General features: G+C 41.0%; 4 protein-coding genes across 4 annotated transcripts; 1 reads left to right on the top strand and 3 right to left on the bottom strand.

Annotated features, from left to right (window-relative positions):
• Positions 1–298: 298 nt before the first annotated feature.
• On the bottom strand, positions 299–2,572 carry BCR41DRAFT_368113 (PWI domain-containing protein; the record flags this gene model as incomplete). Its single annotated transcript, XM_022026358.1, has 6 exons — positions 299–643; positions 1,388–1,522; positions 1,673–1,840; positions 2,028–2,150; positions 2,286–2,375; positions 2,549–2,572. The coding sequence occupies 6 exons, from the start codon at positions 2,570–2,572 to the stop codon at positions 299–301; spliced, it is 885 nt and encodes a 294-aa protein (XP_021884900.1).
• Positions 2,573–4,097: 1,525 nt separating this feature from the next.
• Positions 4,098–5,115, top strand: BCR41DRAFT_347517 (hypothetical protein). Its single transcript, XM_022023110.1, has one exon. It carries the CDS (start codon positions 4,207–4,209, stop codon positions 5,014–5,016), a length of 810 nt encoding a protein of 269 aa, XP_021884899.1. The 5' UTR covers positions 4,098–4,206; the 3' UTR covers positions 5,017–5,115.
• A 162-nt stretch (positions 5,116–5,277) lies between these two features.
• Positions 5,278–6,134, bottom strand: BCR41DRAFT_347516 (acyl-CoA N-acyltransferase). Its single transcript, XM_022023109.1, has one exon. It carries the CDS (start codon positions 6,047–6,049, stop codon positions 5,363–5,365), a length of 687 nt encoding a protein of 228 aa, XP_021884898.1. The 5' UTR covers positions 6,050–6,134; the 3' UTR covers positions 5,278–5,362.
• Positions 6,135–9,669: 3,535 nt separating this feature from the next.
• On the bottom strand, positions 9,670–13,684 carry BCR41DRAFT_419547 (fungal-specific transcription factor domain-domain-containing protein). The gene is made up of 2 exons (XM_022029778.1): positions 12,101–13,684; positions 9,670–11,995 (listed from the first exon to the last, which is right to left on the bottom strand). The coding sequence occupies exons 1-2, from the start codon at positions 13,247–13,249 to the stop codon at positions 9,737–9,739; spliced, it is 3,408 nt and encodes a 1,135-aa protein (XP_021884897.1). The 5' UTR covers positions 13,250–13,684; the 3' UTR covers positions 9,670–9,736.
• Between the last annotated feature and the right edge of the window lie 1,256 nt (positions 13,685–14,940).

Below are 14,940 nucleotides of genomic sequence, written 5' to 3'. Positions count from 1 at the left end.
TGTCCGACTTTTTCCCTATGACCTTCCTTCACGATTACATAGTTCACAGAATATGGTAGACACTGATGAGCATACAACCACCATTTCACCAGCAGCATCATAGAACTAGTGAAATCACCGGTATATTGGTGAAAATCGTTTAATAAAAGGCAATGGGTAAAGATCGGCTCTGTTTGATTATGACAAGTTGAGTCTACAATTAATATTCATATCCGTGATATTAAGACCTGCTCCATACTCTTTACTGGATAGTGTAAATATGTAGAAATCTTATTTCTTTTGAAAATGCAGGATTATACTATGTGCCTTCGGCTGGTTGTGCACTGCTGTTGTCCGTAACAGAGTCTTTTTCCTTCTCTTGTGCACCTTCCCGGTCCTGTGTAATATCTGCTGATGTTGTTGCCATTGTTGTAGTGACAGCAGTTCTGTTCTTCACCGACTTTAACACACGCTCACGAAGCAATTTTTCACGCAACTCATTTTCGAGTGCATGTGAGTCAATAGCAGCGGATTTTGAGGCAACATCTGCTGAACCCTCTGCATGCTCGGATACACTAGTTTCTTTATCTTCTTTTGCATCCTTTGTGCTCTCTGTGTCCTTTATGTCCTTTGCATGCTTTATGCCCTTTGTATCCTTTGCACTCTTGGTAGCGCCCACGATATTTTTTGTTGAGCCTCGACTTCTCGACCTCGATCTAGATCGTGCAGCCGTGGTTTTCGTCCGTTCTCGGCCTCGAGCTCTTGAACCACTTCTAGAGCGGCCTCGACTTTTGGATCGACTGGTGGAACGAAGCTTTCTTCGTTTCTGGTCATCACGATACGCTCCATAATCCCTATCGTGCTCACGATCGCGATCGTGACCTCTACCCCTTCCATAATCTTCCTTGTGGCTTTGCCGTTCTCTGCTATGTCCTCTGCGACGGCCACGACTGCGACTACGGCTACGACTGCGACGACGCGAACTCCTATAGAGGTCGTCTTGTCTTTGGGAATAATAATCGCGACGATCCGAGCTCCGTTCACGGTGTCGATCGTATTTCCTACTATCGTGCCTTCTAGCATCATGTGCATCCCTGCTTCTGGATCGGTCATGTCTGTTGCTCCTTCTAGCATGATCATAGTCCCGCTTATTACTATACTCTCTCCTTGCATCATGATCTCTCCTACTGTCTGGTCCTCTTCTTTTATCGTCACGGGTTTCAGGAACTACCTCTTGTGAATCTTTCCTGATATTTGTTGAATCCTGCTCATAAAGGATCAAGGAGATTCCACAAAAAATGAAGAAAAAATAGAAATCGGCATTAAGATTTGTTTGAAGGAGGAAATAAATAAGTATTTTTTTTTTTAAAAAAAAAAAAGATTGGGATGGATAGAGTGTAGAACATACCCCGTTACTGAGTGATAATGCTGTTGGTCTTGTAGCTTCACGGATTGCCTGGGCTTTCTTCCTGACTTCCTCTGCAACTGCTCGCTCCTTTTCTTCCTGTTCCTTGATCTTTGCAAGTTCCAATTCTTTAGCACGCTGTTCTCAAAGGAAAAGCATAAAAAATAAAAAATAAAAATAAAAAAATAAAAAGAATAGCGAAATGTTACATCGTAAGAACAAATTTTTTTAAATATTTGATACATGTACATACATCCTCTTTAAAGCATAATGATACATCAGATCTACCTTGGCTGCCAGGAGCTCTTCTTTTGCCTGATCCACAAATTGTTGCGGAATACCTCCAAGACTGTTTTGTGCACTAATCAACAACTTCCATAACTCCAATACAAAAACCTGTGAATTCTTATCCAGGAATCCTTGAAGGTTGATCTGAATTGTTTTGGGATCTGGAGACTATAATTTTTTTTTTTTTTTTTTTTTTTTGTGAGTAGACGGATAAAAAATAACGGAAATGCTTGCTTAGTTCTTGAAGCCTTAGATTTCTACCTCTGTTCCAAGTCTCTGAGGATCGATTCCTTTTTTTTTTTTTCTTTTTTTTTTTTTGAGAAAGGCTCTGTAGGTGTTTAATTACGTGTCATACATCTTCTTCCAGCATCCCGAATGCGTATTCTATAACAACTTCATCTTCGATCCCTAATAGTTGATTGATACGTTGAGCCATCCAGCCCTTGATGACTTTCAAATTAACTTTTTTCATGTCGATCTATTTACAAAAGAAGAAAAAAAAATTAGAAAGTAGAATCACTTAGTTGCTAATAGTAATAAAAGAATAAAAATAAAAAATAAAAATGCATTCTTCTGATTTAGCTACAAAGTAGTTCTTGGTAAATATACACACCTTTTGATTAAATTCCGGAGGAAAATGCATTGAGCGAAGCAATTTTTTTTGCTTGTCGCTGAACCGTGCATCCTGCTCAGCACTCGTGCCCTTTAAAAAAAGAAAAAGAAAAAGAAAAATCCGAGTTTATAAAATTTTAATGTCGGCCTTTTTATTGGTGGGGAACATATTTCTTTTCAATGCACTGAATCGGGATGGTTGTTCAGCATTCTGCTTTTTTCCATTGTGTCTCCTGGATCTTTTTTTTTCTTCATCTAGAGTACCTTGAAGAATCCAGCATCACCCATTACTGATGTAGTTGATTGAGATGAAGGTTACTGAATGGAACAAGAAACCCGTGAGCAAAAGTGATCAACGAACAGTTTAAAAAAACGTGCTTCTACACTACATCCAGATCCGTGGCTTACATCTTTTTAGATAAAATTTTCTGCCCTATCCTCTTCCTCCCTCGTTTCTTGAAGTATCAAGCATGATTTACATTGCCAAACCGCATACGCTCCTGGAAGCATGATGTAACCATTATCCATCAACACTTTAAAAATCTTATCCAGGAACGAACTTTTGACTCCCATCAAGGATAATAACGGATGGATCCTTTTTGAGATCAGCGCTATAATCAACAACAGACGCCTGAACGCTGTCTTTAATAGAACTAGGTCGATTTTTTTTTTTTTTGTTCAATTAAAATTAACAGAGTGTTCATAATAAATATATAATAAACACCATTCAAACGCTTGATCTGCAACTCGAGTTTCTGCTCTTCATTTTCTTTTTCATTTACAAAAGACAAGGGCGGCGATGGTATTCAAACTCACAGATTTCTGCAAGAGCATCTTTAGGTGTGCTAAAGACGGCAGGGAAGCTCACGTTGTATTCAAAAATTCCAACTCATTTCAGATTGGGATGAAATCGATATTAAAATTGCATTTAGCTATTGTAGCAATGATGTAACAGCCTCATGTTGATTTGAGCATTGTGACAAGTTAAACTGGCGACAATGATAATGTGATTTAGATGTTGATATTGATATTGATGTTGATGATGAAAGTTGTTCTAGAACCACTGCAAGCGTAGACGGCGATAACGCGAGACACGGTGATACAACCTAAAAAGATCTCAACTGGATGTACGTTCATTAATTCTCCACACTCTCCACTAAATAAATATTGCAAGATCTTCCATCAATGCGTCAATGATACACTGGGAGCACCTCAAACGCATCTGAATATTGATTTATTTATTTATTTGCGACGCAGTCGTTCATGCGTCAAAGAAACAACAATGCTGCGGCGGAAGTGTTTGCTTGTGATTGTTTCAGTGTTGAAGAAATAGAACAAAAATAATAATATCAGTAACAATGTTATCTATCGCAAAGTGTCGATCATATTGAACAGTTGAATTATCCTACATGTAGTCGATTGGATCCCACCCTGGGTTGTTCGAGTCCCATCTCCACAAAAAAAAAAAAAAAAAAAAAAAGTCATTGCTATTTAATGTATTTGATACCAAGTAAGGACCAATCTAGGAGCAGCCTGGGCTGAGCAATCCTTTTTTTCTTTAATGCATGAGCCAATTATGCAATTTCTTTTTCTTTTTTTTTTTTTTTGGTTCCCATCTCGGCCGCAGCACTAGCCTATGTGAATAGAAAATCCTCTATTGCATGTGCTGAAATGGAATAGAGGGTGACAGTAGAATGATGGAAGGAATTGGCCACGGGATTAAAAAGGGACGACTAAAAGCCGGTTACTCGCTCCGCAGTATGCATAAATACCGAGGTTCTTCCTGCAACCAAACCTCATTCACTCCTTCATTCTCACTTCCACTTCCACTTCAACTTCTACATCTCCTCTCCTATATCTACATATACAGATACCGTTTCAAGCACCACTACACACTGCACAGGATTCGTGCCACAAAAATCATGTCGATTATTCTCTTACAGGACCCGGTCGTTCTCCGTAACCCGTTCTCCGTCCTCGACGCGGAGCATGAAGACGATAATACTGTCAGAAACACCAACGAAAACAACAACGTCGATAGTCTTGAATATGTCAGAGCATACTCCAATATCCAGAGCCGGGCCATGTTGACAAGAGCCATTAGCGAGGACGATCTAGACAACGTTAGCGTTTCATCTTGGTCCGTCGTGACATCTGCCTTTGGCTCCGATGACGAGGACAGCTACTCCGATGACGACGAAATCATCCTGGATTCGTCTGCTAATCATATCGCTCCGCTTACAGTCTCAGCTCTCAGCGATGGTTTCACCAATATCAGCAAGACTATGACCGCTACTAGCATCAACAGCTCGGCTGTGGCCACAGCAGAGCCTAGCGCTTGGGTTGTAAAAGTCTCAAAGAAGCGTCAAAGGTCACGAAAGCCCAAGATAATGGCAGCGACTGCGCCCACACTAGATGATGTGATTGAAGGCTATGAATCAGAGTCTTTAGGTGATGACGACAGTGACTTCAATCTTGAACTTTCTATGACGGAGCATGAGATTTCTAAATCTGCTCGAGCAGTTACACTCAAGAACAAGCGTCTTGCCGATGCACATGACCTGGGCTTGTGTAAGACACTCGGCATTACCATGCACAAAGTTAAACATGCTCCACAATTGCCAAGGGGGATCAAAGCTGTTTACCGTCCCCCGGTTCTACTCACGAAGAAGAATACGCGTTCTAAAAAAGTTGCATTTTTACATCACCACAATCACACTATATTGGAGTGATAATGGCCGACCATGCTCTCCACATTTACCCCCTGTACATTTAAATTTTTTAAAGTATTCTGCTTCCCCTGTCTTGCCAAAGGAAAATGACAAACATCTCCCTTTCACCTTATTTTTTTTTTTTTTTTTTTTTTTTTTTTTTTTGGAAAAAAAGAAAAAAAAAAAAAAAAAAAAAAAAAAAAAATCCGCGACTAGATGTGGGGTACTAGAGATACATGGATTGGTTTACTCATCTACTTTCCCACTGATATTGTATGATTCACTTTATTAAATAATTTGTACTTTAACGACATATAAATCGAAATAAATAAATAAAATAAAATAAAATAAAATAAAACTATTCAACTTAAGGAAGTGGACGAGGCTTTGTCTTGACACTCTCAGTAGATTTATCCCGATGAATAGCATAGGCGCAACTGATGCGCCTCTCCTGAAGTTTAGGAATATAGACAGTCATCTCTTCGAGCTCACAGACCATGCCTGTATTCTCCAAGACCTTGCGACTGGCCTTATTATGTATGTAGGCTTCACCTCGCACAATATCACAATCGAATACTTTGAATAGGAGCTCATGCACCACAAATTTGGCAGAGAGAGATGCATATCCCTTTCTAACGTATTCAGGGCTGACCCAGTATCCGATCTCACCAATTTTGAGTGGTCGACCGGTCCCTGGATGTACCTCGTTCAAATCTGGGTTGATGTAGGCATGAATCCAGCCAATGAGGGGGCCATCTGGGGTGGTGCGCATGGCCCAATGAGTATTAAAGCCGGTCTTCTTGATCGTTTCATGAGCACGGGTGATACGGGCCCAAGCATGCTCTTCTTTGTAAGGGTATTGGAATGAAGCAGTGCCATTGAAGATATCTTTGTCAATGTTAAGGACCCTAACCATCTCTGGAATATCTGAAAACTCGGCCGCAGAAAGATACAGAGGCGGATCTTTGCAGACGAGATAAGGTCCCATGGCCTGAACAATATTGCGATCAAAAGATGGACACTCCTGTTCCGTTGCTGTTGTCAATGAATGCATTATAGCGCTTTTGTTGGGGAGCAACTACGATAGAGAAAATTGTAGAAGATTACAAGAAGAAAAGCACGAACAATGTTTAAATAAGAAAAAACAAGCATGAGAAAAAAAAAAAGAGATTAAGCTGCGCCATCAAATTATATAATCTGTATACAAATGAATCATCTTTATTCAGATTGGCTTGACGTTGTGATCGCTGCTTCGAGGTCACATTGTGTATAAGACGTCATTTTTGTATTGATATTCTTTGCAATTAGATAAGCCTCTTTTCTAGGAAGATATATTTTATAGAAGCCGGGATCCGAGCCTACAGATGTAGACTGCCACAAAAGGATGTCATTCTTTTCCACTAAACTGGGTTCTAGGGTACTCGTGATCTATATTTGCTTTTTTTTTTTCCCTCAGGTATGAACTAGAATTTCGAACAGAACAACGCTATGTATGAGATGTATGATATGTATGATATGTATAATATTACGGTACTATAAAGCAAGACGGTTTGGTTTTTCAATTGCTATAGCATCATCATGGATTTTTTTCTTTCTTCTCTTTTCAATAAAGGTATAAGTATGAATTGTATGTCTTGGGTTCAAACTTTTTTCTTTTTAGGTGTCACTCTTGGTCCTTTTTATTTAACCATTTCCCTGTCTCTATTTTCATTCTCTCTCTCTCTCTTTTTCTTTTTTCCTTTCTATCTCTCTTCTTCCGTTTGTATCCTTCATTCGACCCTTGCCACCATTCTTATTCTCTCTATCAAGCCTTTAATTTATAATCGTAATACAATTAAAGTCGTTGCTACTGAAGAAGAATAATTGGAAGCAAGCTGTCTTTTTTTTTCTTTTTTTTTTTTTTTTTTTTTTTTTGTAACTATTATTATTATTATTATTATTATTATTATTATTATTATTATTATTATTATTATTATTATTATTATTATTATTATTATTATTATTATTATTTATTATTATTGTTATTTATTATTATTATTATTTATTATTATTTGTTTTTACAGCTTCTTTATTTTTTTTTATTTTGTTTTTGCCTTGTTTTTTTTTTTTTTTTTTTCCCGCCTTCTTCATAGGTGTCTAATCAACAATGAAGGTCCTAGGCGCTCTGTCTGTCCCGCTCCTGCTGATACCCTTCACCCAAGCTGCAGACTATCTAGTCCGCTTCAAGGAAGGAGGTCAACGAGTCAATGGTGTCTCCCGAGTTCAAACCTTTGCTGCTCGACCCTTTGATTACAATGCCAAAGAGCTCTCCATTACAGTTTTATCACCAACGCAGGCAAAGTCCATCGTTCAAGACAAAAACGGGTCCGGGTCGCAACATCATCATGGCAAGTCCAAGGCTCAGGTTGAACCTGGGGAGATATTAGATGGCGATAATAACATTGGTCAAGCTCCTCAAGGGAGCAACAACATGTCACCTATTCAAATCAGATCCAAGGGCCGCTGGTTCACCTTTAATGATGACCAATTCCATGTCTGGCACGGTGATTTCTCTGAAGAGGAGGTGGAGCTCTTGGCCAAAGATGATAGTGTTGAAATCGTAGAGAGGGATATTGAGATCAGATTTCCCGAACTAAAGGTCTACAATAAGAAGTCCATTATGGCTGATAAAGTCAAGCATCTCGAGAATGCATATGATGCCGTAGACGAGCAGATGACTGCAATGGAGCTAAAAAATATCGGAAACGCCGCTGACGATGCAGAGCAGAAAACACCTGTCTCTCATATAGGCAATAGCAAACCGAACAAGAAGATTCACCACGCCAAGGAATATGTTCCGACTGTCTCTGCCGAAGATATCCCTGGCCCCAAGAACGCTTACATGATCCAGCAAGATGCACCAAGCTGGGTAAGTTTTCTTTATGAGAAAGGAGAAAAAAGAAAAGCTGTGTTATTGGTGGCACAAATGTGTATGCACGAATTATTTGTACGCACAGACATTCATGTTCACAAAAAAAAAAATGCTGTTGCTTGCATTTTTTTTACACCATGATGCTGCTATCTCATCAATCTAAGACATATTCTGACGTATTCTTTCCTAGGGTTTGCCTCGAGTATCCCAGAGAAAGCTGCCTTTGTCAGCCGATTACCATTACCCTAACTCTGCTGGTGAAGGTGTTGACGTCTATGTCATTGACACAGGCATTAATATCAATCATGTTGACTTTGAGGGTCGTGCTCGCTGGGGTACGACGACCGTCCCCGGTGGTCCCGATACGGATGACAATGGCCATGGAACGTTCGTTGCCGGCGTGATTGGCTCTCGCACGTTTGGTGTCGCAAAGAAAGTCAACCTCATTGCTGTCAAAGGCCTCGACCGCGAGGGAACCAGCACCCTTTCTCAGATCCTGGCTGCTCTGGATTGGGTGATCAAGCAGAACTCCAGATCTACGAATCACCGAAATGTCGTCAACTTGTCCTTGGGAGCTGGCTACTCCAAAGTCCTCAACGCTGCTATCGATATGTTGGTCCAGTCTGGTCTCTTTATCGTTGCAGCGGCTGGAAATGGAAACGAACGTAACATTGGCCAAGATGCCTGCAACTACTCTCCCGCATCGGCTCCCACTGCTTTTACTGTCGGCTCTACCAACATTAGAGATCAAATTTCGCCTTTCTCCAACTACGGACAATGTGTTAACATCTATGCGCCTGGTGAGCGTGTCCGCTCTACATGGATAGGGCCAACCAATCGCGAGGTCTATACGGACAGCGGCACGTCCTTTTCTGCCCCCAATGTCGCAGGCATTGCTGCTTTGATTATGGGCTCTGAACAAGGCGATCGGTCCGATGGGTCCTGGTCACCCAAAAACATTGGTAATCGAATCCTCCAACTCGGTACCCGTAACGTCATTCGCAACTTCAAAGGTCCTGCCAACACTAATCTCTTGGCCTTTAACGGCGCTGGCATCGTGGGAGTCAGTAATACTGCCCCCGACAATGGAGACAATCAAAACAGTGGACCAGATAACAACGATGACAACAGTAATGATGGTCATAGCATTAGTAGTGCGTCCTGGCCTCCTGCAGCAAACGACAACGTCAGCAGCCCTCGCTCCATCAACAGATCACCTACAGTCAGCTCAACCACCAATCATTGTCCAGCCTTGAGTGCCATCCAGTTGTTGACTATCTTTTCCACAGTTGGTTCAACAGCCTTCTTCCTTATTTCTTTCTAGAGATCGGAGCGATAGCAAGGCTCCTCACCTGATTTTATTCGTTCCTTTCCTTCTTTCCTTCTTTCCTTCTTTTTTTCCATTCTTTGTAAATTGTCTGGCCAGTCAATCACATCAATATTATAATTATTGTTGTTTGCAGGAGTGAAAGCGACTCTAGGTCGTATAAATGATAGCAATAGCAATAATAATAATAGAAAAAATAAAATAAAATAAAGAATAGAAGCCAGTCTACTGCACTGACTCAAATACATGATTAAAAATTTATCTATTGCAACCATCAATATGTGAACCCTGTCAAACTTATGAAAATCGAACAATAGCCGTATTAGGACTATTTCCGTGTCATATCTATGATCCCGCTGTTATAATAGGTCCCATGAAACCTCTTCGTCCTGCCCTTAAATAACTTTTTTTTTTTTTTTTTTTTTTTTTTAGATACAGGATATTTATTATAGGAATAAGAATAGTATACATGATATAAATAAAAGCAAAAGTTATTTTGCTCCTTAGTCAACAGGCAAGCCTGATTGCGCTTGGAATTTAAAGATTTTTTCTGCATCCCCAATCGCCTGTCGTACTCCAAAAGGCACCGCACTATCCATACTTAGATACGATGGAAATGAACTGGCCATATCTAGCACAGGAAAAGACTCGGGTGAGGGTGTATCCAATAGATGATTCCTTGCAAGCGCTGCATCAGCCATTTTGGATTCATCCCAAGTTTCACTACCCTGGGATTGCTGCGCTATTGAATTTGTACTGACAGAGGTGGTATTGGTATCATTATTTGATGAGAACAAAAAACTATTCATTGACTCCTGTTGCATGTCTGGGCTAAATATTGAGGACATGGTTGTACTTGATGGCGATAGGGATGAAGATAATGGATCTTGTTGCTGGTCTTGCTGTTGCTGCTGCTGCTGTTGTTGTTGTTGCTGTTGTTGTAAATATGCGCTCAGATCAAGTGTACTGTTACTGAGATTGCTATTACTATCATTACCGGCGTTAATGCCCGTATAATTGAGATTGGATGAAACCAGCATGGATAAAAGTTCATTTTGTGCTTGGTCCGAGTTTAGCTGCTGATAATTATTCAGCGCCGAAAAATTAGTCAAGAATGTATTGAACATCATTGGATCACTCGGAGATAATGACTGTTGCTGATGGAGTTGCTGCAGCTGCTGAATCGGTCGTTGATCCTGTGCTTGCGTAGCTATAAAGTCCTGAGATGAGGTTGCTAGTGTCGAGGTGTTTGATTGCTGCTGTATCTGCTGTGCCTGCTGTATCTGTTGTTGCACCCATAGTTTGTGAAGTTGCAGTCGTTGTTGATCTTGCTGGAATGCAAAGAATTGGGAAAGAGACATAGGCGGTGGTGGCTGGCTCTGATTGCTGTTAGCAGCAAGGTTCCGCAGCTGTGCCTGTACGAATGCATTGAAGTCCGATGGAAGCGAGGCAGGAGCCGTAAACGTAGGCACAGAACGTAAGAACGGCTCCGAACTTCCCGTTGGTGTATCATTGCTGTTGAATGAAGAGATTGATCGAGACGACATAACTGGGGATGGCGAAGATTTAATTGTAATGTCCAAATCATCATCCAATACCTGACTGCTGGGGCTTTGTGAGGATCTTGAGGTTGAATTAGCCCGCCTGTGCTCTGAATCCTTTGTGTTCTCAACGCGATCATTATTTTTGTTATTAGTCATAGTTTGGGAGGCGGAATCATTATGATTCGAATCTAATTGCTGACGTTCCTTCGAGTTATCACCAGCAATGCCTGGGCTTGCTGGTGATGTGGAGGCCTTGGGTGAAATTTTACGTGGACGGATCGGAGACATAGCTGAGCCACCAAAGTTCAGTTTGGGTCCGTACTTTTGCGACATAGGTAAGATTGGTTTCAGTGAAGGCCGGTTGTCGTGGGGCATTGTTGCTACTGTCGTACTTGGTGACCTTTTGTCCTCCACGCTCGTATCCATTGAGTTCTTCAACAGCTCCACCTCTCGTCCGATATCTACTGCAGTTGATTCTCTCAACAAATGATTGAGCAGCGCTAATGAGCGCTTGAACATGATGGGTCCGTTCACTCCCTGGCGAATATCATTCACCTGTATTGTAGCAGCAGCAATCAAGCAGTAAATAATGAAATAACATCCTCGTAATGGATACGTGAGTGGTACCATTCCATGATTTGTGTAAAGGTCGTCGATAATCACTGTGATGCTGGTTGCTGATACTGTACATGTCTCTCGTGAAGCCGCTGCAATCTCCAAATGACTGACACTGGCGTCCTCACAGTAACAGCGCTGGACCATGATGGCGCATGCATGATACAAGATATGCAACATTGCGACAAAAGGCGTATGCGGTGACATGTTGGGCGCTAACTGGAGTCTTGGGGGCAAGTTGATCTTCCATGCCAACATCGCTTGATGGAGGAAAAGACCTTGAGGGATAGTTTCTTCAGGCGTGACGACCTTTGTGAGGAATTTCCTGGCCAGGATAAGTGCTTGATGGTCAATCTTAACGAGCTTAATGTATTCGACTGCGTTTTCAATGGTTTCGATTTCTTCAGGGTCATTTGGGTCCTCGTTATCGGTCCTAGGCAGGTCCGCCTCTGGCTCAACTTCCCTGAAACTCATAGTCCTGCCCTGTGAGACAGAAAGGAATTGATCAAGTACAAAGATAGCCCAAAAGAGTCGCCTCCTAACTTCATGGTTCTCTGGGTCTAATTTTGCGTTCACAGGCGTTGTCTTGTGCAATTGTAATTCCTATTTTCACATGATCAAATAATTAAAAAAAAAAAAAAAAAAAAAAAAAGAAAGATAACAACAAAAATATATGGTATGATATATATAATTATGTGTTGAACTAACCCTGGCTAATACAATCACCATTTGAGTGTACATGTATGTGCGGAAATAGAATCCTGTTCTCTTGACACCCTCCTGATACTTTATAATCATTAATAGCGACTGAATAGTTGAGAGTCGAGGCTTGTCCAGAGCATCATCCAGTCGGCTGAGCCACAGCTGAAAGTAACGTCTACCATCCTGTTCCCGTCCCGGTGCATAGTGTGATGCCACAGCGTACATTGAAGCCAACAAAAAATCTGGGACAGGGTCCTTTGGATCATGCAGACGACGCAGAAAAGAAGGTTTGTGTAGGACAAGCAAGAACGGATGAACATGCTTGAAGTATAGATCAATCAAATCATGTTCGATGTCGATCAAAGGAATGGATCGGCTCCTTGATGGCTTATGCCCACGGCTGGGACTGGGCCTGTCATAGCCGTAACCGGACTTGTAAAACGAATTGTTGTCAGAGACATCGTGTTTAGTTGAATTGAAGCTATTGTCGTTCGCCTCTCCACTTTGGTTAAGATCGGTGGGTTTTGCTGTGTTCTCTGAATCCGAAACTTCAACTGAAGAAGTTTCTGTAGAATCATTGTCGCCAGCAACCTGGCTGAAGCTACGGAGGGTATGCGGTGCGATTCCAAAGGCATCGATCTGAAGTCGATCAAGGACATTAGATAGGTCTTCTGTTGACGATGACCGGTCGTTGAGATAAAATGCAGAGGCAGAGATGCTATAGCTTTTATTTGATTTCTTCACAAACGGCACATTCCCACCACCGGTGGTTGAGGAGAAAGAGGACGGCAGGGTGAATTGTGAATATATCGAGGTGTCTGAATTCGCTTTTGAGGCGGGAGCCAGAGGCAATGGATTTGGTGCTGCTAAGGAGCTAGAAGCAGGGATTGTGGGTGTGGGTGTGGATGACAGCCGAGCCTTTTCTTTTGCACGCTGCTCCTTCTCACGCTGGTGTACTAGATGTGGGTTGTTTTCCTCCATGACTTTTTTGATATCTAGAATGACACCGTTCTTTTGAGAGAAGATACATGCAGTGCCAATTCTTTGGCATGTTGAACACTTTTGACTCTGACCATCAAAGTTGCAACGGGTCTTTCTTCGTCTGCATTCTTGACAGGAAATACGCGCTATGAGCCTTGGTTTGATCTTTGTCATACTAAAAAGAAAAGAAGAAGAAGAAAAGGCGACCTCGTATCAAGGAGAAGAGAGGGAGACAAATTGTCCGGACGGGGAAGGGGTACCGAAGATGAAGAAGAAGCGATAAGGATGGTCAATCAGTACACCCGAGGGTCAATGTGAAAATATTTCTTTAAAAGAGAGGGAACGAAAAAGGCAATGAGTCAGGTGTGTGGGGAAAGGAAAGAGAGAGGAAAGAGGAGAGAGAGGAGAGAGAAAGAAAGGGATGCAGCGAATGTTCCTGAGTGTGAGTGAGTGAGCTGAAGGTGGGATAAAAAAGTCTATTTGGCCACAACAGGATGTTAGCGGAGTAAAGAACAATGAGCAGTAAGAAGTAAAAGCAAAGAAGAAAAAAAAAGAAAAAAGAAAAAAGAAAAGACGAGCTATTATTGAAATGAGGGAGGGAATGTGAAGGATGGAGGGATGAAGAAGGATGGGAAATAAAAAATAAAAAATGTGGGAGATGCCTTGGTACTTGGAGAGGAAACAAGCTAAACGCCAAAGTAATTGAGTAACTCGACCCTCTTACATTTCATGTGTTTGTGTGATAAAAGAAGTACGTGGAACAGTCTCAGTGTAATATTTTTATTTTATTACATTCTATTGACTAGTCCATTCATTCCTATTATACCATTATATTATATGTACTACATAGACTGTATATTATACTAAATAGACAAGCTTTTCAACTTTTTTTTTTTTTGTTCCTTCTTTTTCCTCCTTCTATTCCTAAGGCTGCAACTTTCTCTAATGCTGCTAATCACCTTTTATTAGCCCATTCTCCATCATACTGCCATCTTCCACAGTCTATTGTCTTTTGATCGAGTGCCGGCCCTTTGTTTGTAAACTTTTTATTTATAAATCATAATTGTCAAAACAACATTTGTCCCTCATTAATGTGCCATGTCCAATATCTCGAATCACAACAAATGAAAGGAGCCTCAGTTCAAATGAAGCCCATCTCAGGGACCATCTACCCCATGTGGGTCGAGCTTAATAGGCCTCTAAACAAAGCTATTTCTAATGGCTTTTTCACAAGTGAGTCAGGGAAGCATACATGATGTATGTACCTTAAACTCTACTAAAAACGATCCCATCCACGTATGCTCTCAATATACGTTTGCTTCAACGATCTTTGTCCAATAATCATGTGATATATACAATGCTTTATCTTCATTGTTGAGCACAGACACAATTGCATTTTAACACACTGCGCATTGGCAATTTGTCATTTTCCTTTTCTTGCAGCTGGGCAGGACAGAGGAAAAAAAGAATGGGACTGAGTAAAACCCTCCTTTTCCCCACCCCACCCTACCCTCTCTCTCCAGATGACAAATAAAACACTTCACCCCTCTCCCCCATCATCATTCTATACTCCGATTAATTCTAGGTGGCTGGCAAAATACCACTTCAGGAAATAGCCAGAATTCAATATTTATGGCTGATTATATTTCCGTGCCCCTTCCAAATTTACCCTTTTTTATTTTTTATTTTTTGAACCCTTTATTATTCAATTGCGTTCACTCAGAAATGACGATTGATATCCAACATCTTGTGGCCAAAATTTCGAACTTTAATAACAAGCAAGCTACTCATCTCTAGTCCACGGGGTTTTTTTTTTTTTTTTTTTTTTTTTTTTTTTTAATGCCTCAAAATTAGATGATTTAAAC

Source organism: Lobosporangium transversale, assembly GCF_002105155.1.
Source record: "Lobosporangium transversale strain NRRL 3116 chromosome Unknown BCR41scaffold_5, whole genome shotgun sequence".
Taxonomy (NCBI): Eukaryota; Fungi; Mortierellomycota; class Mortierellomycetes; order Mortierellales; family Mortierellaceae; genus Lobosporangium; species Lobosporangium transversale.
Note: the sequence above shows the minus strand (reverse complement) of the source record. Positions and strands in the feature narration are given on the sequence as shown.

Excerpts from the sequence above, each read along its gene's own strand:
- BCR41DRAFT_347517 (XM_022023110.1), top strand. The coding sequence starts at position 4,207 with ATGTCGATTATTCTCTTACAGGACCCGGTCGTTCTCCGTAACCCGTTC.
- BCR41DRAFT_347516 (XM_022023109.1), bottom strand. The coding sequence starts at position 6,049 with ATGCATTCATTGACAACAGCAACGGAACAGGAGTGTCCATCTTTTGAT.
- BCR41DRAFT_419547 (XM_022029778.1), bottom strand. The coding sequence starts at position 13,249 with ATGACAAAGATCAAACCAAGGCTCATAGCGCGTATTTCCTGTCAAGAA. Across the intron at positions 11,996-12,100 it reads TGGTGATTGTATTAGCCAGG|GAATTACAATTGCACAAGAC; the intron begins GTTAGTTCAACA and ends ATGTGAAAATAG.